Source organism: Labrus mixtus, chromosome 3, assembly GCF_963584025.1.
Source record: "Labrus mixtus chromosome 3, fLabMix1.1, whole genome shotgun sequence".
NCBI classification, from domain to species: Eukaryota; Metazoa; Chordata; class Actinopteri; order Labriformes; family Labridae; genus Labrus; species Labrus mixtus.
Window position 1 is genome coordinate 17,814,354 of NC_083614.1, and position 27,045 is coordinate 17,841,398.

Here is a 27,045-nt window from a genome sequence, read left to right on the forward strand (position 1 = left end):
TGGGTATATATGGCTGGATTAATGGGATGCTATAAATATGAATAAATGCTATAAATATAAGTATATTCTTCAGATTATAATATACAGATTAAGGTGGAGTGAGCATGCTATACTAGATTACAGATAATATACAGAATATGAACATATTTTACAGGTTGATAACTTATTGAGGTGATATGAACATACTATAATACAATACAATAATACAGGTGGATTACAATTATAATTATATTATATTATATTATTATTATTACTGACAGACTCCATTGATACTTTAATGCTACTTACACCTAAACCTAAACCTTCCTGTAGCCTATGTTGATGTGTGAAATGTTTGTGAAATAAATGTGCAGATATTGCTGAGAAAAGCTTCTTCTCTTGTGGTTATTGATACCCAATTTATAGGGTTTAACAAAAAGTTAAGTTCTGACAACGACCCTTTACGATCCAATTATTTTTTACCACCCAGGCCCTGTAATGATATTTGTATTATAATTGTTTAGGTTAATTTTCTGTTTTGGCGGATGGGATATCAGATGATGATTTTCTTTTTTAAATAAAGTCAGTCTTCAGTGATTCCAGTTGTGTAGGTCCACGTCCAGGTTTTACAGCGGCCTCTGTCTGTGTCAGGCAGCAGCGCAGCATGAAAGCAGTGGGAAACAGAAACATTATGGCTGCCACTCTGTCTCTTACTCAGGTAACACTGTCTTACAACTCAAATATAACGACAGCAATCGATCCGTGGCCTCTCTATCTGCTTTGCTCGGAGACATTTCAAGTGTGTTTATGAAACCGTGTCGGCAGAAACGCGGACTTAGCGCGACCCTCGTCCCTCTTTTGGGAAGTTGATTGCTGCTGTGACTGGGAAAAGTTTCTGCCTAATCTCTTTGGGGACTGCGTAAGGGCGTATGCTAGCTAGCTAGCCTGTTAGCTAAAAGCTAGTTAGTGTGAAGTGTTGTGCTGTTATAGAGCCGCTCTGTTAAACTTGAGATAACCCTCATAACATGGCGTGGTTTAATTTATTTAACGTGTGTGTATGTGTATATAATTTGTGACGCCCAATGTGCCGGGGCATAGTTTGTCCTGGCCCAAAGAGATCTGAAAAACTAGATATTCATGTTGTGGCTTTACTGTCATGTTCGGTAGTTTCTGCTAACATTGTTTTTTCGCTGTGATTAAGTTACAAACATAAAAATCTCTCGTTTGGGATTTTTCCATGCCGCTTTTGTTGCTTCTTAGTTTGTTAGACCGAAACATCCTTATTTCAAGTAAACATGCTGCCCCTGACTGTGTTTGTGTTTTTCCCCTGTGACCTTTGTGATGTAGAGAACTTGTTAGCTTGTTAGCCACCGCTCTTGTTTTGTTTCCTCAGTGTTGCATGAACAGCTCTTGAATAGGCTGTTTTGACATTAGTAAGAGGAAGTAACATTGAATATGTACGAGCCAGCACTGCTGTTACAAAATGTCAAGCTGGTGCTTGCATGAATTGAACTCTGCAGTATGTTAGTTTGCACAGTAAGTTATTTAGCAGGTCCCTTTATATATGGTACAGTCTCATACCTGTTACCTGAGCCACTGTTGTCCCTAACAACAGACAGGAGCTGTCAGCCTCCACCATTTATCTCTCAAAGATGAGTTGAAAACCTGTTATGGTTTATGTGCAGTAAGACTTCAGTCATTTTCACTACTTCATAACCCTGCTGTTGATGCTTTAGTTAAATCCTGGTTGTATATATTCACATTCTTAGTTTTGATATTTTTAGTACTTATTTACTTTGTATTAAATATTATATTGTGCTTAGATTTGCTAACATTGTGTTTTTTACTCATATTGTGTGTTGGATAACCTGCTGCTGTAACGCCACAATTTCCCAGTTTGGGATCAATAAATAATAATTTGTGCTTGGGTGGATAGGTTGACACTTCACAATTTAAACTATCCTGTCAACCCTCACACTGTAGCTTTAATGTATCTATTTGCTGCACTTTTTTTAATGCGCTTTCTAGGGAGTGATTGAGGGCTGTTTTTTTTTTTTTTTTTTTCAATGCTCAATTAAAGTGTCACCAGTACAATGGCTGCAGTGTTACAGCCGCTAACAGTTCCAGGCACACTGTTGCGTGTCAGAAAAGAAGTTGCGCTGGCCAGAGAAAGATAAGTGTGTGTCAACAGTTATCTCACTGTAAATTGGCAGTTGACGAAGCTGACCGATAATGGTGACCGCGGGCCGATGTTCCAGTCGGTATCCTTCTGCACTGGAACAATGTGTGCTAGTCTTTGACAAGACATCCTGACAAATCTCTGCTTTACTCTTGATTTTGTTTAACTTAGTGAATTTGACTGATGTTGCACTGGATGACTAGCCATTCAAAGATTCAAAGTCCCCGTGCCCAATTGAATCAAAGATCAGTTATTATCCACCTCTTTGCTGCCCATGTCAGTTTAAAAGCACTACAACTAATGACAGTTTCAGCTATACGAAGCAGGAAATGCTGACAATAGGGTTATAGGAGGAAATGGGGTGTTTAGGGAGGATATGACACAAGGCAGAATTAGCTGTTGTCTGTGGAGTGACGCCTACACTAACCATCTGAAGCTGACCATCAGTATCCTGGGGAGTGTATACCCTGAAGTCGGTATGCAATTGAGCAGAAAACTTGTGTATCGTCGTGTCTCGAATGAGTTCACCGTATGGCGTCAGATATAGACTTCACTGTAATTCTCCAGAAAAGTATTTTGCCAGAAAGGCAAATCCTTCTAAAAAAGCAAGTAAGACCTGAAAAGGCAAACCTTTACATGTGTTTCCTGAGCAAATGTAACTGTGCTGCTTTTCTCTACAATGTATTTTGAAAATTAAATGTATGGAGTGTGGAGACTTTTGATGGACATGTTTTGGATCAACTGGCATTTTATAAGTGAAATGAGTAGCCAGTAGGAACAGATAGCAACACAATAGTTTAAAGGAAAAACTGTCATCTATCACAGGCCAGTCCTGTATTTGATATCTGTAGCATAGTGCTATGTCTTAGCTGCTATAATTAGGGATGTTCCTAGCGACTTATTTTCAGTCGATTACACAAAGATATAAATTCAGGCTAGTCATCTAGTCTAAAGGTAAGAAAACACTGAGAAAACCATCTGAATTAATCAAAAATGACTGAAGTTAGGGAGAAGCATTTCTATTACAGTCATTGACATGATGAGCTGTGTTATCTTCTCAGACCAACAGTATCACAGCGTCTTTGAGTAAATATTGCAGGACATAGCGAGGTTGACAGAATTTAATAATGGAGTGAACCACTCTCTCAGATCAATAAACTGTACTGCCTCATCTTACCTGTTAGGTTGGCCACCGTGAACTGTTAAGGCATCTTCTTTTAATCTTACGTGCAGCTGATGTCGTAAAAGACATGTCTGTGGGTGTGATGAGCAAAAAGAACACAAGATTTGAACATATTGGTTGAAGTCTGAATGTCCTCCATTCTCCATCTGTAATAGATCAAGTTTTTTGGGGGGTTTCTTTGACAGCTGTCTTGGCTCAGCCGATGACACACTATTTGTAGCCAGCAAACGCTCGTTGATCATTTGGGACTGAAAAACAGAAAATACAGAACTGAGAAAGTGTTTAAAGGGATTTGATCAATTTAATGCAGAAACTAAAAAGAGGCCAAATGAGGATACACAAAGTGAGTGGTCAGAGTGTTTAAAATGTTCTGAGAAATGTTGTATAAGAGCTAGCAGGGTTCAGTGGTTAAATTTAAAGTTGTCTAATCGTTCAAACATTTTTTGTCTTTACAGCTCTCCAGTGGAAATCCCATCTATGACAAGTATTATCGGCAGGTATGGAAAAATGTAATTCTCAAAATGATAAAGATGGTGTTGAGATTAGGCTGTGGTGTCTTTTATAAAATACAGTGTTTTTGCACCACTCAATAAGGGTATATATTCTTCAGTAGGATAATGTGAGAGCGACTTGTATATGATCAGATTGTGTTGTAATGTAGATTGCTCTGGAATAGACATGGCTGAAGTACAACTAAAAACAATCTAGATGTAGAGAATTACTGAGATGTTATCTTTTTTGTGCACTGACCCTTTAAACTCTCAATTCACTGTAGCTGATTTCTTAATACGCTGTAGTGTTAAAGTGAACAGCGATCTCTCTTTCCCCCTACGTGTTCTAGTGTTAGTGTTAGTGTACAGCAAAGGAAGTCTCTCTATGAATTAATAATGTTTCCCTTTGCCCAACATGTCAGGGGAGCTCACTGTGAGCCTCATGAACGACTACTCACAGATCCAATGTCAGGCTTATCGACTGCTCAGGAAATAGCTTTGGTTTATTATCAGTATTGATTTAAATGGCCCTTGTATCCCACAGGGACATTTTTCCTCCTATTGTTGAGAATGCACTTAAAGCTGTTTACTAAACTAAAAGAAATCCATTGCCTCTGGTTAAATGTTTTTGGCTGTTTGTGTGTAGGTTGATCCGACTGGCAGTGGGCGGGTGGCAGCAGCAGATGCTGCTCTGTTCCTGAAGAGGTCAGGCTTGGCTGACTTAGTCCTGGGGAAGGTGAGCAAATACTCAGACAAGCAAAGCTGTATTGCTCCTGTGTTGTCTTGGCTGTTTGTATTGACGTTAATAAATGTGTTAACTTTATCTGTCTTCATAGGTCTGGGATTTGGCAGACTCAGAACGTAAAGGTGCTCTTAACAAACAGGTATAAAGGCACTTCAAATGACATTCTACTGGTTTGTTTAATGTGAAGAAAGTGCTTATGAAAACTGGATTTATATAAAATACTGTACCTTTGTTCTCCACAGCAATTCTTCATAGCCTTGCGGTTGGTGGCCTGTGCTCAAAATGGACTGGAGGTGGCACTCAAGAGCCTTAATGTGGCTGTTCCTCCACCCAAATTTGTAAGACTTCTATTCTGAACTTCAGCACATATTCTGTCCAAAATAAGATTCATATTTAAATTCTGCTTATGTGAATTAACCTTTCAAATTGCTGTTTAATAAGTTCTTAATAAATTAATTAAATTAATTAATTAATCTTTTAACACATCAGAAAGCTAAACCTTTTTCCTAAACATATTATTTAGCTGCCAAAGAATGTAAACATATTACTTGATTTTATATTTCTTACTCAAACATTGGTATGGTACATTCTTTTGAAGAAAGTTATAATCACTGAGTTTTGTTTATATTCCCAGCATGACACAAGCAGCCCGCTGTTAGCAGGAGGAGTGGCGGGTGACATCCACTGGGTTGTCAAGGTGAGGCAGATGCAACTTTTTTCCCCCAAGTGCACCTTATTATTCTGTTGTTGTTGGGTTTTTTTGTAATGTGGCTATATATTTATTTTCCTTATACAAAAAAAAACTACATGGAAAATCTCAAAGGTCAAATATAACAGACATTTTCAGCCATGAGTATAACTTGTGGTGTAAAAAAATGTCACTTTGCGTGGTTTCCATAACTGTGCTGGTAACAATAACAGTATTAATGTATTTTCTCTCCCATCTCCCCCAGCCTGAAGAGAAAATTAAGTTTGACTCCATCTTTGAAAGTCTGGGTCCAGTCGGAGGGATTCTAACAGGAGACAAAGTCAAGCCCGTCTTGCTAAACTCCAAACTGCCAGTGGACATCCTAGGCAGGGTACGACCACTAAACTGAACCAGTTCTAAAAGTTCAGTCTTAGAGAAATAACATTAGTAATGTACAGTCAGCAAGTAATACCCTTCCATGCTCCTTTTAACATTCCTTATCAAATAGAAGACACACATTAACAAACTGTTATTTATATGTAAATGATAGAAAAGGAAACAATCCACGAGGCAGAACATTTTTAAATAAAGGATGTGAAATCAAAAATGAGGTCGGTAGAAAAGGAAGTCATTTAGGAAGTGAAATTGCAAGTGAGTCAGGCCTTTTTATTGAATTGTATCATATAGTTTTGTAATGATGCATGCTGAACAATAATATATGTGTGTGTTGAAGGTTTGGGAGCTCAGTGACCTCGACAGAGATGGCATGTTGGACAAAGATGAATTTTCTGTGGTAAGAAATGAGCTCAAATCAAAGATGGAAGGAAACCACAAAGGTTGCACTTACAGCCTGCAGTCAGTTTCATTTAAGGCTGTTTGAACTGTTATATTCAAATCTGTACTGTTGTAAAGAGTGTAGTACAGCATTGATCGCACAGACATTGAAGCCATTACAAAATTTTTTGAAAAGCGGCTTTCATCTGTGTTTACTGTATGAATATTGTTAGAAAAAATTACAATCCATATTCATTTGTTGTTGCGTACTTATGTTTGACATGCAACCTTTGAAGTCATTACAGGCTGTGAATATTATTCTGCATCACTGACTGGAACCGATTCCAGGCATTTGGAAGAACTGTGACAACTCAATAATTACTGGATGGTAATTTGCCTTTAATCATTGATTCTCCTGCCCTTTCCCAGGCGATGTATCTGGTGTACAGAGCACTGGAGGGGGAGCCTGTCCCCATGTCCCTACCACCTCCTCTGGTTCCACCCTCAAAGAGGAAAAAACCCTCTGTGCCTCCTGTGATGCCCCTCTTACCCTCGCCCCCCTCAGTCAAAGACAGTCGCTCCTCCCACTCCTGCCCTAAGACCATCCCCCCACCCCCTAAACCTGCCCCAGCTCCTGCTCCTGCCCCAGCTCCTGTCCCAAAACCAGCAGCTGCCCCTGTGAGTACCTGACCAGTCTCTCCTGTGCCTGCAGTACCAGGAAAGGTTTCAGGATATTTTCTTTTAAACTACCACAGAGCTTATTTGAAATGATATCCGAGTGGATTGTTCAATGTGTTTTTCAAAAAAGAAAGACGAAAGGCTTTATGATTGTAAGTATGTTGTGTGTGTCTTTCACTGTTGTTTCCCAAGGTTGTATTGAATCCCGTTCTAAAACATCATTATTGCTAGATGATTCTGTTTGTTTTCTGTGCAGTGGGTGGTGTCACCAGCAGACAAAGCTAAATATGATGAGTTATTCAGCAAGACAGACAGTGACATGGACGGACTTGTATCTGGACCTGAAGTGAGAGACATTTTCCTAAAGACTGGGCTGCCCTCTGCCACACTAGCACGTATCTGGTAAGTAGGGAGAGGAAGTTCTCCTCCACCAGGATGTTAGGCTAGCACTTTAAAATGCATTGGAATTTTGGCTTAAAATTGATGTGAATAACCCTGGCTGCAAGTGTACATCAGGCTGCACAAAGTGGTTATGAATCACTCGCTGTGCTTTGAAGTTTCACCATTAATAATAGAAATAACTCAAAATTACATTTAATTCTACAAAGGTTTGGAATTCACAATTGTCAATGATGAACAAAGGTGAAACAAGACAACAAAGGTTTCCCTGAAATAAAGCCTGTAGTGATTAATTAAAGTTTAATTTAGTATTTTAAATGTTAAACGACAATAAATGCTGTGAACAAATAGTGATTGTTATTTAAACTTTGTCTGCTGTTCAAGGATTTTAACAGCATTTGTCAAAGAACTGCAGTACATTGTTACGCATCCTACCATGAAATGTGACCTTGTATGGATTTTTAGCCTCACTCATATCGTGACTGTCCTGTTAATTGCTTTTTGTAACAGTGACCATGACAATCAGGCCGGCTATCAAAAATAGTTGCCTGAGGTGTAAATCGTTACTCTGTTATGTCACTTGTCTGTTTGTGTGCTCAGGGAGCTTTGTGACATTGGAGACATTGGGAAACTGACGCGCGAGCAATTTGCCCTGGCACTTTATCTGATCAATCAGAAGCTGACTAAAGGCCACGATCCTCCTCAGAGTCTCTCCCCAGAGATGATCCCTCCATCTGACAGACTCAACATTAAACAGGTGAGACAATCAGATCACTCATGTTTATAAATATAAACTGGGAACGTCTGGATCCTTTTAAGTCTGAGTTCCACATGAGGACGTGCCCGAAGGTACAGAAAATACTTCTTTTTTTTGTTCAACTTAAACAGAAAACTGGACCGGAGCCCATACATCCCTTATAATTACACTGATTATGTTTGATAATTAGAAAAACAGTTCAACTGAAGAGTTTTACTCATAGAACTTTGAACCAGAAGGATTGATCTTGAGGTTTAATGCTAAGTAGTTTTATGAATTACTGTTTATCTTGAACATTGCTTGTTTACACTCGGTAGTTACATTTATGGGAAGGTGGCAGAAAAATGAAGATTTTTTTTTTTTTAAACACAGAGTTGAATTTATTGTCTGTATTGTCTGCTTTGTGTGTTTGCTAATTTCATGTTCTATACATCATTATTCTGGTATGCTGTTATCACTCAATTATTTTCTACATTTTTAGATTCATAATTTTTTCTGGCTTTCTTTCTTTGAAATACTTTTGTGCATTTTTTTTTTTACTTTGCTGCTGTTTGTCTTTGTATTCCTCCTCATGCATCACTTTTATGCTCTTTCCTTCCCTGTAATGTGTCTACTTTTTATAATCTTATATTTCATCCACTTCACAAGTGCAGCCGGATGATCCTGAGTGAGTGTGTGTGATAGTTTACTTACTCCTTAGCATCTCATTAGAACCGTCTGTCTTTGTCGGCCATCTCACAGCCTCGCCTTTACTTTTCTCAATCATGAATCAAACCTGCTTTTATTTAAAGATAAAATAAGGAACATCTAGTAGATGGAAGTTTTGACATTAACTTACCTAAGAAATTTATTACGTTTCCAAAACTAAATGAAAACGGCTTAATAATAATAATAGTAATAATAAATAAATGGAATGGTAAGAAGGTGAAATGTTTGACGTCACATGCTGGTTATTACTTTTGATACTTCAAGTGAGCTGAGACATTCAAAGGTGCAGCAGGGTTGCTTTTCCATCACTGTGACTACAGGGAGACGCTGCAGTGGCTTACCTACAATGTGTCTAAAGAGACAAATTAGCCTACGATTAAAATTTCCCTAAATGCAATCAAATTGATGAAGTCATACCTAACAACGAGGAGGCAATGTACACGTATTGGAGATATAACTTCATCATTTGTTGATTGTCGTGTTGGTGTCCCTCAAGGCTTAATCCTAGGACCTCTTTTATTCAGTTTATATGTCAATGATCTGCCACTTGTATGCCCAGAAGTAGAAATCCAAATGTATGCAGATGACACTGTCATTTACACACATGGTAAAGACAGGCATGAAGTTTTAGGCAGCCAAATTAACTTCAGCAATGTCTAAAATTGCAGATTGGCTCACAGAATCTTGCCTCACACTTAAAGAGGTCATATAATGCAGCCACTTTGGCTCCGAGGAGAGCAAAAACATTAGCACCTAGCACTGTGCTACCTCAGGCTACGGCATATCGTGGGCGTGCTACAGAAGTTAATGGGCGTGCAACATGAGCTGCTGGGCTTGCCACAACGAGCCAATGGGCTTAGATCAGTGATATCACACTGACAAGACGTCACACTGGCCAAAAATTTTCAAGGGGGGCTAGAACCGAGCGTTACATGCAGCTAATGCTACAGCTAACAGGAGGACGTAGGAGAAGCTGCGTTTCCGCGGACATTGCATTTTTGCACATAGATGTGCCTAAACATGCACAGGACACATGGAAAATACACTAAAGAGCATATAAAACCAGAAAAAGCATAATATGGGCCCTTTAATGTGAGCAGAACAGCTTTTTATATAAGGAAACATTTATTTCAACCAGATATCAGTGTAAACGGTGAAAGGATACAGACAGTTTCACATTATAAATACCTGGGAATTCTAATAGACTCACAACTGTCCTTTAAGAAACAGGTGAAACAACTGTGTAACACTGTAATATTTAACCTAAGGAATATCAGGTTTATCCAAAACCAGTTACCCATTAATGCAGCAAAGCTATACATGCATTCAATGTTTTTCTCACACGTCATACTGTATCACAAGCTGGTCGCAAGCAGATAAAACAACACTTGCCCCTTTCCAAACCCTGTAAAAGCAAATACTTAAGGCACTGGACAAAAAGCCAACAAATTACCACTACTGTAACATCATCCAGCTGTAAAACCTCCTAACCTTTGAAAATGTTGTTGGTCTTGCTGATGCTTGTCTAGTTTACAAAGTTATCAATGGTCTGGCTCCTTCCCCACTAAAAGAGGTCATATCACTGAGTACAGATAGAGGAAGAACAACTAGGACCGCCAACAGGGGGGATTGTGTTATATAGCACAGATCTTCTGAGTTTGGCGGAGTAAAATCAGAGCGTGCCGTAGCTTTGCTGAATTTAATTCTAAGTTCATGGCTCAAATCAACTCAATCATGTCCTCATCCCACAAACACATGACGTTTCATGAACTCTGTTTGATAATGTTGTAGTGTATTGATATGTTATTATGATATTGTTGATGTGGTGTTTAATGAGATATATGTTGTTGTGGTATAGCTGTTTTTTAGTGTAGTTTTTAAGTGCTCTTAGCCTATTGCTGTTTTCATACAATTTGTGAATTTCACTGTGGACTAGTGTAATGCCATTGTTCAGTGGTTGTGTAGATGTTGTTAGTGTATGTTTTGTTTCTTAACAGAGACATTGTCTCTGTCTCCTGCCCAGGGACGACAGATGTAAAGTAGCTTATAGCTAACTCTGGTACAGCTAATAGGCAGTACACTGTCCCTGTCAAAATAAATAAATAATGAAAATATGCATAAATTTTTCTCACCCGCTCTTTCACTGAAAAGTAATTTCAACCCCCAGTGAGTCAGTGATTAAAACCCATTGGTCAAGTCAGATTTATTGAAGGGCAAATCAGCCAATCAAGGCTGTTCAATTAACCCACCAGGCCAGAGAAGATTTTACAGTTGAAGCATGGTAAAGTTACGTGCATTCAGCTGTAATCCTGTCTCTCATCATATGCTGAGTCGAGCTCAGAGCTAACAAACGGATGTAGTGGCATCCTTCTGAAAGATAGTCAGTCACTTAATCTGATATTTTTAAGATAAATCCACCTCCCAAAACAACGCAAGTGTAACATTTGTACCTCTTGGTCATTCTTTTAGCTGTTATTATTCACTCTCGTAACTTTACGATTTAGCAATGTCCTCTTTGCGGACTTTCGAAATAATAGCACATTTTATATGAACACCAGAAATAAAGAGACTGAGGCTCACGGCAATATACTAGCCTTAGAATACCTACACTTAAAATTGCTGCTCCACCACTGACAGCCCTAATTAGAACAAAATCATTGTACATAGAGCTTCTCTCTATTACTGTCAGTTTCATTATCCTTGAGTCAGTCTGCCTCTTATCCATGATACATTGGGTCTTCTTTTGTTCATTCATGTGTGCTTATTGTGAAGTGTAGCCGTGTTGATCATTCCCTAATATTTTTTAAGTATCCAGGATTTTTCATCAACATCTGACATGTATGTTTATTTTATTTTTTTCTAAAGGTGTCTTGAACTTTTCTGTGACTTAAGTTCATTCTTTGCCTAGAGTACAGTATCATGGTTCATTGTTATTCAACATTTTGTCATGTACCATCTTTCTTCTTCAGAACAACTTGGCTAATCTGGCAGCCGACTTCTCGGCCATCAAAGAGCTGGACTCTCTCAGTAACGAGATTGTTGAACTACAAAGGTAGGCTTTTGTTTTCCTTACATTCTCCTTATGTTCCAAACACTCACTGAAGCCATGTTAGTGCAGGTTATGTCACTTGTTCTGTAACAAAGGACTGAGGAAGCAGGATCTAGTGTTTCTGAATGAGTTTGTCCCTGGTTCAGGTCTCCAGGATTATATCACACTCAGTACTTCTAGTCTGCTCATATTCACACCCACAGCTTCCATGAAGGTTGATGGATAACATTTTTGCTACAGCCTACAAAAGCAGCAGATGGTTACAAAGCTGAGTTCTGTAGCTGGAGGTTGATAGCAAGATAGACGAAAAATATGCTACGTATAAAACAGACTGCATGCATTCTCTACCTGTCTATATTCAGTATTTATTTACTATTTTGTGTGTCTTAGTCTAAAACACCTTGCAAAAATGATTTAAAATAACATAAAGATGTTAATTAAATATTTACGTCTGTATTTGAATCATTAAAAAAGTGATTTAGACTGGAATTACTGCCATTGCTCCACGTCCTATTTTAAATCAAAATACTTTTTAAAACCAAAATCAGTTTTAATCGATAACTCTTAAGTTTCATTCATTCTTTTCTTTTTCTCTTAAAAGTGAATTGCAAAGAGATTTTTTACGTGTAAACTTAATTTGACTGATGGTTGGTTGTCGTTATCAGATGTTATGGATTTACATTTTACAACTGTCTGAATAGATCTCAATAATGAAAGCTGAAAGTGAGAAGTGAGAAAATAGTCTTTGACCATGACCCTCCTGTAACTACACACACACACACACACACACACACACACACACACATGATGACAGCTGTGCTGACAGCTGTGTGTGGAAGGAAGAGAAGGTAAGGAAGATGAATAGAAAACAAAACAAAGCGTGACAGAGATCAGAGAGACAGAAAGTATCTGAGGAGAGGAGCTTGAAAAGATGATTCACGTTTGTAAATGCTTCAAATTGTGGCAGCAGCCCTCTGCTCATGATGAGGAGGCCGAGGATGGTAACAGGTGAGTGTCGGAGAAGAGGAACAATACTGAGGAGGCATTTAGTGGAGTTTTGTTGGAAGGGATGCACTTTAATTAAGGGAATTGTGTGTTTTCTGTTAAAGAATATTAAAATAGCTACTGTTGTTTTTAGTCTGTTCAAACCGATAGCAAAGGATAAGCTAGTTTAAATTTTCTTTTTAATTTTTTTTTATCTCAGTCGTCTAAAATTGTCATTGAACTCGAACTCGACATGCAGGTGTTATTAGCTATGTGAGAATAAAAGGAACCAGGATTGTGCACATTAATAGTTAAATAGGGTTGATCATATAGAATAATAATCATTCTTTGAAAATGAAACAAAAGTGCCATGTTAGTAGTGTTTACAGATGTATTGTTTTCTGTTTTAGAGAGAAGAACTGTCAGTCAAATGTCAGTCAGGATTTCTCATTTTAAGGGGCTCCTTAGTGTTACTTAGTGTTGTGTTGTTTCATTCAAAGTTTTTATTTTTTATTTTTGAGAAGCATGGGATTGAAATCCAACATGATGTTATCTTCTTATTCATATCAGATCCATATTCCATACATAGCCAACGTTGCACTGCATGTTCTAAACAATTACATCAGTTGTAGCCAATGAACCTCCCAGACAGAGACTTGCATTTAGGTGTCTCATACATTATATGCTTTGACAATAATTGTCTCTTAAGCACTGCCAGTTCAGGGCATGTCTGTGCTGTGTGTGTGTTTATGTGAAGCTCCCCATGTGTATTTACATGCCTTGCCTCTGACGATTCTGCAACGCCATAATGCGATGTGAAATCACTCACTGATGCGCCAATATTACACCTTTACAGTTGCAATGTTAAAGGACAAAGACTGTGGACCTTCATTTTCGGTGCCATATAACACACCTAGTACTGCACACTTTTGAAGTTAACATTGAAGTGTTTCTTCTGTGTAGATTTGAAAACTAAAATACACTATTATTAATAGCCAGAGAGCAAGTTATGATGCATCCTTCACCCAACCCGTTCCATTTCCTCTCTTGCTGGGTGGATGAAAGAGTGAGGCAGAGAGGTCGAAGATTCTGGCAGAACACATGATTGATGTTGTAGGTTGGCTCATCAGCACTCATCCCTCCTCTTCTCACATCCTCCCTCCATCCTCAAGGCAGCCATCTGCTGCTCGCTCCTCTTCTCCCACACGAGACTGAGCCGGCACATGCTCACTTTCCCCATCACTCACTCTCATCGCGCTTACGTCGGGCTGCAACTCTACAGCCCTGAAGTCTTGCACACACTCCATTTTTTTTCTCCATATCACTTCACACACACCTGCCGTAGCTGCAGGCGCGCTCTCTGTGCTGTGGGAGTGGAGTTTGGGATTTTTTTAGGACATCATGGTGGCTCAGGGAGAAGAGGTGGTGGGGGTTCAGGGGCAGAGGAAAGAAGGCTCAGTGGAGAGGTGGCTTGGGCTGGGTGGGCTTGGAGTACCTGGTCTACCCTCTCTGTCCTCAGTGGTTAAATACTCATGTCTCTTGTGCTGGACCCCCAGGGAGAAGATCACTGTGGAAGAGGAGATAAAGGAGAAAGAGGAGGCCATCAGACAGCGCAGCACCGAAGTGCAGGTAAGGTCTCTGTTTGTCTGCGTGCGGAATTTATGGAAAGAATAAATCAAGGCTAGAGTCTCTTAGAAATGACGGTTTTCTTTAAATTATGCTTTTGGAACATATAAGCTAGTGTGTGTGTATGAGCTTGGTGTAATCAGCTGCTTGTCCTTTAAAAAAAATCCAGGTCAGACAGTAGGTGCTAAAGCAGTTGTTCACTTTTGTTGTAATGGATATACTGAAGGAGGAGATCAATAATACATTTAGCCAGCTGTCTCAGCTCCTTGTTCACAAACACAGTTAATGTTTCTCAGAGAGGAAGAGGCTGGTGTCCTTGTGTAGGCGTGCCCGTCTGCTCTGAGCCTGAGAGATTGGCGCTATTTTGGGAGCTGACTGCTTAACGGGCTAGTCTGCTCTGCTTCTTGGAGTTCAGTCTGATGTGGGAGTGTGAGAGTGGGTCTCAGGGGAGTCTCACGCTGATGTTGCTGAATTTCCCGGCTGCATTGCCAGGTAGACTGCGATGCTTTTGGATGTTTATATAGTCATGTGTTTTCTAAATATAATCCGGGGAAATGCTTCATTGTGATTGGAGTCTAAGGAGGGGTAGCAACGCAGATCACGACAACACAGTTTCCCTCGAAGACTGAGAAAATTTGCTTTGGCAGAGGCGTCTTTTCTGTTTCTGTGGTGTTGTATTCTGTTGTGTTAGTCATTCTTACCTAAACAGTTCGTGCTCTGTCACTGCAGCCACCAAACTGTCGAATTATGTATACACAAGAACAGGACGTACTGACTGTCATTTCTGTGCTGTGATTTCAAACTGTCTTCACTAATTAATATTTCAGATTTGTATTCTTCTTTCTGTTGTCCTTCAGGTGTCCTTTTTTTTTATTTTTATTTTTTTTACTTTTTAAACCTTAATTTTTGGGCTGTTTTGGCCTTTATTGTAGAGATAGGACTGTGGATAGAGTTGGAAATAAGGGAGAGAGAGTGGGGAATAACATGTGGGAAAGGAGCCACAGGTCGGATTTGAACCTGGGCCGCCCTCTTGGAGGACTATAGCCTTCGTACATGGGGCATGCGCACTAACCACTGTGCAACCAGCGCCCCATGTCTCCTTCTATTTAAAGGACAATACAAGCCTCACTGGTGTATTTAGCAATTACATAATCCACAGTCTCATAACCAGAGTGAAAAACATGCAGTTTGTGTTTCAATCTTGCTTCTACGTGGTGCCGTTGAGGACTGAATGTATGATTGTTTAGTGGCTTTACTACTACTACTGTTCAAGAATCACTTCTAGGGTCTGAAGACTTGATTCTATGTCCCTTTTTTATTTTTTTATTCTATTTCCCCTTTACTTTTCTTCTATCAGCCAGCTCGGTAGGAGAGACGGGGAAAGTGGTGCCAGCCAGTCAGATCAAATGAGCACTCTAAACCACGAGATAACTAGAAAGACAACATTTGTCCAAATAATTTAGCTCCTAAACTTACACCCTACTCCTTTCATTAGGTCTGTCATCCACTATTGGCCTCTTTTAAGAGTCTGGCGGCGCAATTAAAAAATATTAAGAAACTGTAGTTTTAATTTCCCTTATTACTCATATATCGAATTAACTAGTACAACCAAAGTTTGTTTTTTTAAAAGGATTACATTGTGAAGAAGGTACATACACAAGCTTATTTCCACCATGTCGCCTCCTTGCCTCGATGTTTGCAGGACTTACAGGATGAGGTTGCAAGGGAGACTGAGGACCTGCAGCGGCTCCAGACACAGCGTCAGAAGGTCCAGGATGCCTTGGACGAGCTGGACCAGCAGAAAGGATCCCTGGAGGAGCAGCTGTCTCATATCCGCCAGCAGACCAGCCAAGAGACCCAACTGGTAAGTCTACTAGAAGTCATAATATGTTTAACCTTCTTTGTCGCGCAAATGTGTCCATGTTTTTTGTTTAAGAGAAGCACGGCAACTTTTGTTGTACTATGTTCAAAGACAATGCATTGTATTCTATTCTATGTTATGGTTATATCGATCACAGATTTCATCACTACAGTCAGAGCATGAGGAGCAGGAGCAGAGGATATGTCAGTATGAGGAGGAGCTGGTTCAGGCCAGAGAGGAGCTCCTTGCTCTGCAGGAGGAGAGCAGGAGGCTGCAGGAGAAGGTCCAGGCTGCTCAGGAGCAGCTCACCCCTCTGAAAGACTCTGTACGAGACTCCTTTACACAAGTTTCACAGGTCTGTGCGACTTGCTCAGTAAAACTCTTTTCTCTGCAGGAAATATGTCATATTTTTCCATTTCTCTGCTTTTCCTTAATCCTGTCTCTCATTCTGCTCTCTTAGGTTCAGCAGAAACTGAACGACCTCCAGGTGGAGGAGAGGTCAGTGACTGCTCAGCTCAGTTGGAAGAGGGCCCTAGAGGATAGCTCTCCTGTCATGATGAATGGATCAGCAGGCCCCTCCGCAGACCTGCACCGGATGGACCCCTTCCAGCAGGACCTCTTCCAGGAGGACGAGCCTAAAAAGCTAAAGGAAGAAGATCCAGCTAATCTCTGGATTCAGCAGACAGAACCTTCACAACAAAAGGAGAAAGAAGAAGAAAAAGAGAGAGACGAGGAAGACGAGAAGGAGGACAAGAGTCCAAAGACACCAGAGGAAGACAAGCAGAAACCTGATCCCCTAGATGATTTGTATACTAGTTTAGCCTCATCTGAGTTATGCAATAATGTCTCACCCCCCACAAAGTCCCCGGAGAACACTATGGAGGTAATGAGTAAACTTTGAAAAGAAGCCGATATAATGCTTAAACATGTCCCTTCCTTAACACGTGTTACTGTTTAGTCCATATACTTATGACCCACAAAATAATTGTAGTACTTTTTTTAAACTCCCACCAGTCCTGCAAGACCAGCATGCCTGGCATGTTCAAAGTTTTGTTGCAAAGTAGGAATGTAAATTAGTTGTAGAATATGTGCCTATAAGTAAAACCATTCACAGCTTGTTGTCCTCTCACTTCTCCAGGAACAAAGTAGTCATACTCCCGACGTCTCCTCTGAGGTAACAGATGATGCAGAGGAGTCTCCTAAAGAGAGCTCTCCAAAGGTAAAAGATACCTGTGATATATGGATGGTCTATAGCACAAGTATCCAAGAAACGCACGTTAGAATGCACAATCCAAGCTATTCTGAGGTTTCATGAATTGACTAATCAAAATGTTGGATGTAAATACAGTGTTTCTGTTAATCAGGTGTCATCACCAGAACCAGAGAGGAAACAGGAGCCAGCTGAGTTCACAGAAACCACCTCCTCTTCTTTACCCCCTCAAATCGTCCCGCGTTCTCAGCCGCCTCAGACAAACCCTCCCTCCCTGCCTGAGATGGACTTCTTTCATTCAGACCCTTTTACTGACCGTGAGTCCCCACAAACATCTTAAGAAACGAGTTGGTTACAGATTTCGGTTGCTGATACTAACTGAAGACTTGTTAACTTGATGTTATGTGGATGGATTGACGATACAATTTGATTTTTTATAGATGATCCATTCAAAGATGATCCATTTGGAAAAGCTGAAGCAGCTGGTAAATTCTTGTTGTTAAACCCTGAAATGTTGTCTCTCAACCATACAAAATAATATTTGATATAAATCTGTCTAATTCAGAGACCTCTGTTTTTGTTCAATCAGACCCATTTGGAGGAGATCCATTCAAAGGGTCTGACCCCTTTGCTGCAGACTCTTTCTTCAAACAGACCCCCAGTGCCCCCTTCTCCTCAGACGACCCCTTCTCTGCCTCAGCTGACCCATTTGGTACTACTACTGGAATCCCAGAACCAGATCTGTTTGCATCCCGGCCGAGTGACTCAGCTCCTGCACCAGCAGCAGATCCAGATCCCTTTGCCTCCAAACCTACAAATCCAGCATCGGCAGCCAAGGATCCATTCAGCTCTTCAGGGAACAATATGGCGAACTCTGATATGTTTGCAGGCAAAATGAACGCCACCGTGGAGGAGGATCCATTTGGTTCTCAGGATGGAGGGACAGATCCGTTCAGTTGCTCTTCACCAAACTCTGAACTGGCTGTGGTGAGTTGACTGGCACTAGCACCTGAACTCATAGTTACGTCATTTAACATTTTTAGAAAGAGGAGTAAGACAAAAGCAAATCCTTGATCAATAATAATAACTGTTTGTTAACTGTGTATTTATCATTCTGAGAATGTATTTATTTTCACTTGTAGCAGCTCAATAAAAAGCCTTTGTCTGTCACCTTTAATAACTCTCTATGTTTTATGCAGCCATTTATACAGTCATTTCATGTCTGTCTAATAATCTGGGGGGGGGGGGAAATAACTTTAACCTTGCATGCCAAGTTACAAGTTTCTAAGTGGTCACAAGAAAAATCTTGTTTAAATAATATTTTTTAATTTGACGAATCAGAAATACTACAACAGAGTTGTCTGCCACTTTTTTATCCTGCTGTCCTGGTGCAAATGGAACACCTTAAATAGAAAAGAGTAAAAACTGTAATGATGCAGTTTCTGCTACATTAGAATTAAGTGAAGTATCACCTAACGGATATCAATCATAGTTTATCACGTTAGGTTTGAGGACATTTATGTCCACAGCAGAATGTTTTGTATAATTCTCTCTGATTTGTACTGTGTTTTGTTTTTAGAAGGACTCTGCTGCATCCAATGACCCGTTTGCTCCTGGTGGTACTACAGTCAGCACAAACTCAGATCCAGGTATGACTTGTGGTGTAGTGCCATCTTCTGGGGACAGACCGGTTTGCAAGTGGTTTCTCATATTATGTTTTAGAAGTTACTTTGTAGAAACATTTATTTTAAGTATGAAAAATAGTCCAATTTTTTCTTGCTGATAAATATATGCACTCGTGTTTCAGATCCATTTGCTGCTGTGTTTGGTAACGAGTCCTTTGGAGGAGGCTTTGCAGACTTCAGTGCCTTGACAAAGGTAAGTCAGTGATGCTCAAGCCCTGTGATTCACCTTCAGAGTAAATATATACTTTGTATGGGGTTAAATCAGAATCTGAATTTGGAAAGGAACGGATAATGAGATAGATAGATACGGATATTTTCTTGTCCCAATATGCTCGTTATTATCGTTATTGAATCAGCGCCGCCTGTAGCTCCAGTCACCTTCCTCTGCCCCTCCCTCTACATTCATTTACTGAGACGTAGAGTTCATATCAGTCAAATCTCCGCAACATACACACATACATACAAAATAAATCTAAGAAACTGTTGTATTAGTGCTATGTTTAGCCCCATTACAGAAGTTATTTGCGGGCGGCTCGTGTCTCTACTCGCAGGCAGCGGGCTGCACACCGGCTGTGTAGCAGTCTCTTACTGTCTCGTATTCGGGGAAGATGCTTTAATAGTTTAGCAGTAAAAGCCTTTTGTTCAATATTTATTTATCTATCTTGTTTAGTCATTCAGTTCATTATAAATACAAGTCGAATAGATTGACTTCATGTCTACATGTATAAATCTAACTCATCATAACTTATCATAACAAAGGGTCCGCTATCTGATTCCAAAGGGGAAAGTTCACCCTCACTGCACAAACATAACACCTATGGACCCTAAAGATGTCATTTTAGAAATGTAAATGTCTTACATATCTGACCTAACCTTAAGTATTTTTAAAGAAGCAAATAGGTGGACTATCATGCAAGGGAAGCATTTCATATTAGATTTCAGAATGGGGTTACAACATGTTTTGCCGGTAAATAAATATTTTTTCTGTCTCTGCCATATTCCCCGATCCGAGGTGAGGACCCTCTCCGCTGTGGTGGGAAATGTTCACTTAACTCACCATTCACTACACACCATGTGGATTTGTTGAATATCATAAACCTTGTTTATGAAGCAGTCATATCATGTCAGCGTCATATTTTATCTTTCATTCTTGTTAATACTGCATGAAATTCATTTTGTTTTAACCTTCTGTTTTAGTCAAATGGTTCTGACCAGTTTGGCATCAACAATAAGAACCTGTTTCAGGACGAAGGTCAGTCTGCAGGCCCTGACGTCCCCCCAGCCCTGCCCCCCAAAACTGGTACGCCAACTAGACCACCTCCTCCACCTCCAGGTCAGTACCTGCACTTTTTAAAATCTCACTATGGAAAGAAAACTGTTATATGACTGTGGTGTTACAGTAATTCAAGTATGTATTCAAAGCAGGTTTGAATTGTTTTGGAAGTAAAGAAAAAGCTGTCCTTCATCCTCTCTTTGTGTCTGTATCAGCTAAGAGATTGTCCATCTCCAGAACCGAGTCCTCTGACTCCTTCCAGCGACGAGGGCACTTCCCCCCGCAGCCTTCAGGAGACTTCTCCTCCTCATCCTCCTCCTCTTCCCTGCCTGTTAAGGATCCTTTAGCCGACCCCTTCGCCCCCTCCTCCCCACCTCGCCACAACGCACGGGAAGCTGACCGATTTGCCAGCTTTGACAAAGTGAGAACCTCCCACTCGCCCTCTCCCTCACCTTCAACTGACTCTCAATAGTCACGTCCTCTCCTTCCTTTTTTTTTCCTGCTAACAAATCACATTCACAAGTTTTATTTAGTTTTAACTACCAGGCAATCAAGCCAGCGTTGTTATCACTCCATCCACTGCCATTATAAAGCCCCAAAGAAGATGCTACATTGGTTTATTAAACGACCTTGTTTTCCTGAGCTAAACTGACTATAAGCTATTCAATCTTAAAATTTGAGTTGTTCTTTTTTGCGTCCTGTCTGCTGATGGTGTATATGTTCTGATCTTTTCTTGCCATATCTAGAGCCTTTATTCCTGTAATTAGTATCTGTTCTGATTGGATATTGGGATTGCACTTAATTGAAATCCTATGAATGAAGTCAAAACTGTTGATCTTTATGAGGAAATGCACAGAAATGTAAGTATAGCAAAAAGGATACATTGATATATTATTTCTGTAACATATGTTTAGAAACATACGTACATTCTGTTACAATCAAATGGGTTATGCACATTTACATTTTGATATCAAGTCCCTCCTAAAAATTGGCAGTGAATGGAGAGATGAGAGGCTGCTTGTATTTGTCTTTTGTTAGCATTCAACATCCTGTGCATGTGTATATTTCATCCCTAAATTAAATGAATACATGTATGTGTTGCAAAAATCCTTTATTTTATGCACCCTTCTTCACTTAGGTAATTTCCAAATGTTGTTGCTGCAAAGCAGATCTTATGTGTCCGACCAGTAACTGTGCTCAGAGTCAATAACTGCTGAGTTAGCACAACAACGGCCTGAAGGCGTTCTATTAGTTGACCTTGACCGACTAGATGCAGCATAATGCGTCATGATTGAGATCCCATTCAGACCGATAAAGCTGTAAAGCTCACTCTTAGTGTGTTTTACGAACTCATTGAAGGGGCCTTTTGATGAAATATTTCATTTGATGATTTTTCTCAGAAAGTAAGAGCCAAACTGCCGTATTAAATACGATCCTTTCGTCTGTTAAGAAAAAGGGAATCACAGTTCCCTGTGTTCTTCTCCTCTCACTCATTAATTAAAAATGTTAAAATAGATTAATATATGTCTTTGAAAATATAAGAAGTTGAAGTTTAACTGTTTTGGCAAAAAAAAAGGAGCCTACTGTATGTACCTGTTGATTGGTCACTAATAAATGGGTTACAGTATTAAAGTCCTATCAGCTCTTCTGTTTGGAATACTGCAGGGAAATGTACAGTCACACTTTAGATTTGAGATTGCAATTTTTAAAAAGGAAGCTTTGGTTGTGGCTTGTCTCTGGTCACTTGCCTGCACCCGCATGTCTATGTCAACCCCCCCGCCCGGACCTGCACGCGCTTATTGATTCACTCAAACCACTGCCTCTGCCATTCCTCACACTATTTATTTATCCATGAGTCTGTTCATCCATCCCTTCATTCACCACTTCATCTAACCCTTGTGTGTGGTCAGCCCTGTGTTGTTGAGAAACAGATCGCCTGTGTTCTCTCTTTGTGCGAGTGTCTTGACACCCTCTGTTAAAAAATAAAAAAAGTTGAATCAAGGGCACCATCTCTGGCTTGTATGTGCATCCATGAAACCATTCTATTCCAACGGCTGAGCTCTCTAAGGACCATATGAAGGTTTTTGCATTCACTTACCAAAAGTTATAACTATACTCTTTATGCAGCACATCAGTGTCATGCTTTGTATTGAAATTATGTTAAATTGCATTGTCCCTATTAAAATAAATAAATTCTAATTCAAATTCTTGAATTTAAACTGCTGACACTTTCCAGAACATGCTTTGAAGTTTAAGAGTATTTCCTCCTATTATAGCTGCCTTATTTTGTACGTTCTGCTATTTCAACATTTTGCAATAATAGCAATACTTACTAGTTCAAGGTTGTTATTTAATTTCACTTTTTTTTTTTTGTAAGTTTGTTTACGTATGTGTTTGTCTTTTGCAGAAGTATTCGTTTTATCTGAAGTTTGGTGTGCTTTGGAAAATCATTGGCACATTTGTAACTTTTTTAGAGTTTGCTGTAAATGTGCTAAAAACATGCTAAACCATCAGTATGGTCCTCCCGGTTTACCAGATGGGGTCTCATAGAATCCCTTTAAATCACTTGAGGCAAAAGTATATAATAGGTTCAGATATTAAACGCATCATTTCTCATTCTATGTACTGTTTGAATGTCTTATCATTCATACGTTGAAAGCAGCAGTTTGATGTTCCTCCTTCAGGCATGTTTTCTAATGGATCTATTCGATGTTTCTGAAATGTCCTCATCATGTATGTTTTTGCAAAGTCATCAGCTCCAAAATAACTGCTAGTGAATGTTGTCATCAGCGCATGCTTTCCTTTGCATGGCTAAAAACACTTTGTAGCTCTACTGTGTAACTCTAACTGTCCACACTGTACATGTCCAGTCTCTAGTCATTAGCTTAACCCGATTTCTGTGTTCTAAAGTTCTCATCAATCACCTTTTGATGTTGTGAACCTCAAAATCTGTGATTCTTTTCCCCACACAGCTCCTATTCTTTCCAAATGAAGTTCCCCATATCTCATTTGCCCATTTCAAAGTTTCAAAAAGTGCACTGACTCCCTTACTGGCCATCTTTGATGCAGGGAAATAGATTTAAATAGCTTATTTTGTTTGACTTTTGAACCATGACATTTTGAATTTAAAGACCACATAAACCTTCCTCCAAATTCACTTTTGTACATATCAAACATCGATGTAACTAACACTACAGTGGCTGTTGTTTTAAAGTCTCCTATTGTAAAACCACACAGATATATGATGGCAACAGTACTGCAAAAATAAGTCTGGGGTGGTTAACGTGCAGCTTTAACATAGTTTGTCCAAAACAGAGCTCTGTTTTAGTTCTCATCTTTGGAATGTCCCTATCATTATGGTCACGTTTTTTAACATCCACGTTTAATAGATTCTGATTAAAAGTGTTTATGTATGTGTTTATTTTAAAAGCAGGGGTGTGTCCACACTTTTTGAACTGGGGTGGCCCAACTGGGTTACTGACTTCTGCAGGGGTGGCCTGAAGTATGTGTGCTCACAGCTGAATGAAGAACATTTATTTACCCCATCTGTCTGCACTCATCACATCGACTTTTAAGTTACACAATATAATGGCAACATATACATCGTCTATACTTTAAAATGTAACATGAGCCCTCAGATTGTCCGTATCATTACAGAGAATGTAATCCTCAGGAATAATGGCTTGCATTACAATGTCCTTGTATTTCTAATATTTGGGCATCTGTTATCAGCAGACAATTAAATGTCTTTGAAAAATCTGTTAACTGTATATGTGTTTGTCTCTGTTTGTGTCTTCTTTTCCCCACATTTCTCGGCATATGTGGGTTCCTTCCTCCCCCCTGTATGTGTGTGTGTGTGTGTGTGTGTGTGTGTTCAAGAAACAGTATCCTACAGAAGAAGACATGATAGAGTGGGCAAAGCGCGAGAGCGAGCGAGAGGAAAAGGAGCGTCTTGCCAGGCTCACCCAGCAGGAACAAGAGGACCTGGAGCTGGCCATCGCACTCAGCAAGTCGGAACTCTCCTGAAAAACGTATTACCCCGCCCCTTCTCTGGCCCGGCACGGCACGGCACAGCACGGCCCAGCCTGGACCAGCCCAGAAAGCACCAAAGCAAATTGGGGACTGTATAGGACTGATTCAGCAGCACTTGCTGACCCCATAAAAGAGACCTCCTTTCAACAAACCCATGTCTGAATCTTTCAACACCCATTTCTCCAGACTGTGTTCCTTGTTCGTGGCGGTGTCCTGTAATTACATCCTGTCGGTCTCTTTGTTGGCAGAAGAGGACCAAGACTAGAAAAAAAAAAATAGTACAAATGTAACGCAGTGAATACAGATGAGAGATTAACAAATGTAAAAATTGTCGATTTCAACCCCAGGTTACAAATCATGCATTAACCTTATAGAATGTAATTTATTGAAACTTGCACTTGAGTCTAGATAGAAATCAAAAGAAGTCCTGTCTGTATCCACTAACAGAACTCGCCCATTCTATAAAAGCTCTGCTCTGTCCTCTGAGGTAACATTGAAATATTCATAAGATCACTTTAATTAAAAATAGGCTTGGTTGTTTTGTAGAGCCCCAAAATATCCTAGAGGGAGAAGTGCTTTTTTGGAGGAACTGTAACTCCGACTGCAAATTTAGTGCCCGTGTACTTCGTCATCCCAGTTTCTTTCTTTATTATGTCATTGTTTCTAATCACTCATGTCTTTATTTTACAGGTTTTTTTTAGATACTAAATGGAACAAAACTACACGTATACCATTAGTTAGCATTAAAAGTCAGGGTACACTACAAGGGATTGCACAATATCATAACAGCTTTAACAAAATCCAACATTTGTTATGTGAGAAAATAATGTTCTTATTACCAAAATACTTTTTACCTTGAAGAACTTCTGATTACTGAGACATTATTTGAAGGTTGTCTGAGATTAAAGAATGTATTATTTTTGCAGAAATGTGGCGAGTTTGAACATGAGCAGAGAAACATGAGATCAAAAATAGAAAATGTTGTCAGAGATGAAAGTCTCAGAATAGGGGGGGGAGATTTGTACCACAAGGGGTTTGTCTAGCATGGCTGATGAAAGGAACTTTGTTTGTAGTATTGTTAATATTGATTGATAGATACCTCACCCCCTACTACTTGAAGGTCAAAGGATCTTATTTGTCAGTCTCCCAATACAGCGTCTGTCTGATTAACACTTGGATACTGCTTGTGTCTTCTTTTTTCTTTTGTAATGAGAGTTCTTAGAAAGTCAACTTCTTCAAGTAGGAAACATTCATTTCACAATTGAAAATAAGATCCCATTTCAAAGTGAGCCACTGTTGGTGCTTTTTTTTTTTTTGTGAGCATTTGTATCAACTTTTAATTTGTGTTTGTTCAGATTCTTCAACTTCTGTTTACAACAAGTGCAAGTTGATCAGCTTCTCTGCGTTCCCAGGGGAGCACTTTGTCTTCAGTCTGTGTGGGGATTTAACTTGCAAAAACGCTGCCTGGCATGGCGAGGATAACATTGCGTATTCCTGTGAACGCCCACATGGCAGTGTGTTGACCAGTGATGATTCCTCTTCTTCTTGTGCTCAGCTGTTATCGGCAGTTTCTAAACAAGGAACAGCTGTTTTTCGTTTTCTTTGCTAAGTTCTGACCAAATGAAATGCACAACATTTACGACACCACTCATCTGGTCTTGCACAGATTTCCTTTTACAAGTCTTGCTTAGAGTGAACATGGTCATATTCTCTTTACGTCTTTAACCAGTGTTCTACCGATGGTTGATAATCCACATTCTTTTTGGTGCATTTCTCATAAATCTGTTACTTGTGGTCACCTGTCTGTTCTTGTTCCTTCCCAGCTGAGTCTCCTCTCATACGTCATGTTTTCACTCTCTTACGTTACGAAGCCACAAAGACACCTAACTTGTATTTGTACAGACTCCTCGATATTTTAAAAATCAAGAACCACTTATGTTTCTATAGGCTTCCCCATAAAGGCTTTTGAAAACTCAAGCTGACTGTATTTTATTTTGTATTTTCTAACATGTAAGAAAAGAAAAAAAAAACCTTATTTGGAGGTTTTTGCCAGAATATGAAATGCATATAACTGAAACAGAATAAATATTAAACATGTAGATTTGCAGTTTGTGTGTTCTCTTGGGACTCAGTCATGTTCCTCTCTTTAACAGCCGGTGTGGACAGTTTTGTTTTTCTACTGACAGAAAATAACATTATTATTACTTACTCATGAAAACGTCCTGCTTTCTTGTCTTTAAAGAAGCTTTGGAATTTGTGTGTTTGTTAGGATCTCCATTAGCTGTACCCGATAGCTCAGCTATTCTTCTAGGGGTCGACATTAAGAAAAAAACATTAACAGGAATATAAACATGTACATTTGACAACATTATTCCGCTCTATAGTCACCACAAAGAAGCACATATAGAAGAGGGCATTGATGGTTTACACTAATCATTACATTTTAGAATATATATTAAACTTTACATTCTGTAACTCAGAACATCTTCTCATCACTTGTTCATCACTGGTGTACTACTTTGTACTCTTACTCTAACATATTTGTATGTTGTAACCAACTGTACATGAGGTAACTAAGATAAGCTCCGTCTTGTTCATCTGCCTTAAAATTATACCCACGTGTGATAATTCATCTGTGTTAAAAATCCAACAAATTAATCTGCACACACACACAGAATGAATTATTTTGTACTTTTTTTTTAACAGTTTTTAACACAGTTTAATCGCTACTTTCACTACATTTC

The 27,045-nt window shown here is 39.4% G+C and overlaps 1 protein-coding gene across 3 annotated transcripts; it reads left to right on the forward strand.

The window, feature by feature from the left end:
* Nucleotides 1-635: 635 nt before the first annotated feature.
* On the forward strand, nt 636-26,400 carry eps15 (epidermal growth factor receptor pathway substrate 15). Of its 3 annotated transcripts, none has more exons than XM_061033478.1 (25): nt 636-697; nt 3,797-3,838; nt 4,479-4,568; nt 4,669-4,716; nt 4,820-4,915; nt 5,212-5,274; nt 5,531-5,656; nt 5,999-6,058; nt 6,469-6,717; nt 6,974-7,119; nt 7,717-7,873; nt 11,551-11,633; nt 14,171-14,243; nt 15,943-16,104; nt 16,259-16,456; nt 16,562-16,984; nt 17,240-17,320; nt 17,466-17,628; nt 17,752-17,796; nt 17,901-18,298; nt 18,891-18,960; nt 19,119-19,189; nt 20,194-20,329; nt 20,485-20,690; nt 24,149-26,400. In XM_061033478.1, the coding sequence occupies exons 1-25, from the start codon at nt 644-646 to the stop codon at nt 24,293-24,295; spliced, it is 3,387 nt and encodes a 1,128-aa protein (XP_060889461.1). In that variant the 5' UTR covers nt 636-643; the 3' UTR covers nt 24,296-26,400. The 3 variants fall into 3 exon arrangements, with proteins under 3 accessions (XP_060889461.1, XP_060889462.1, XP_060889463.1); XM_061033479.1 differs by having other exon boundaries at nt 24,155-26,400; XM_061033480.1 differs by having other exon boundaries at nt 16,274-16,456.
* Nucleotides 26,401-27,045: the final 645 nt, after the last annotated feature.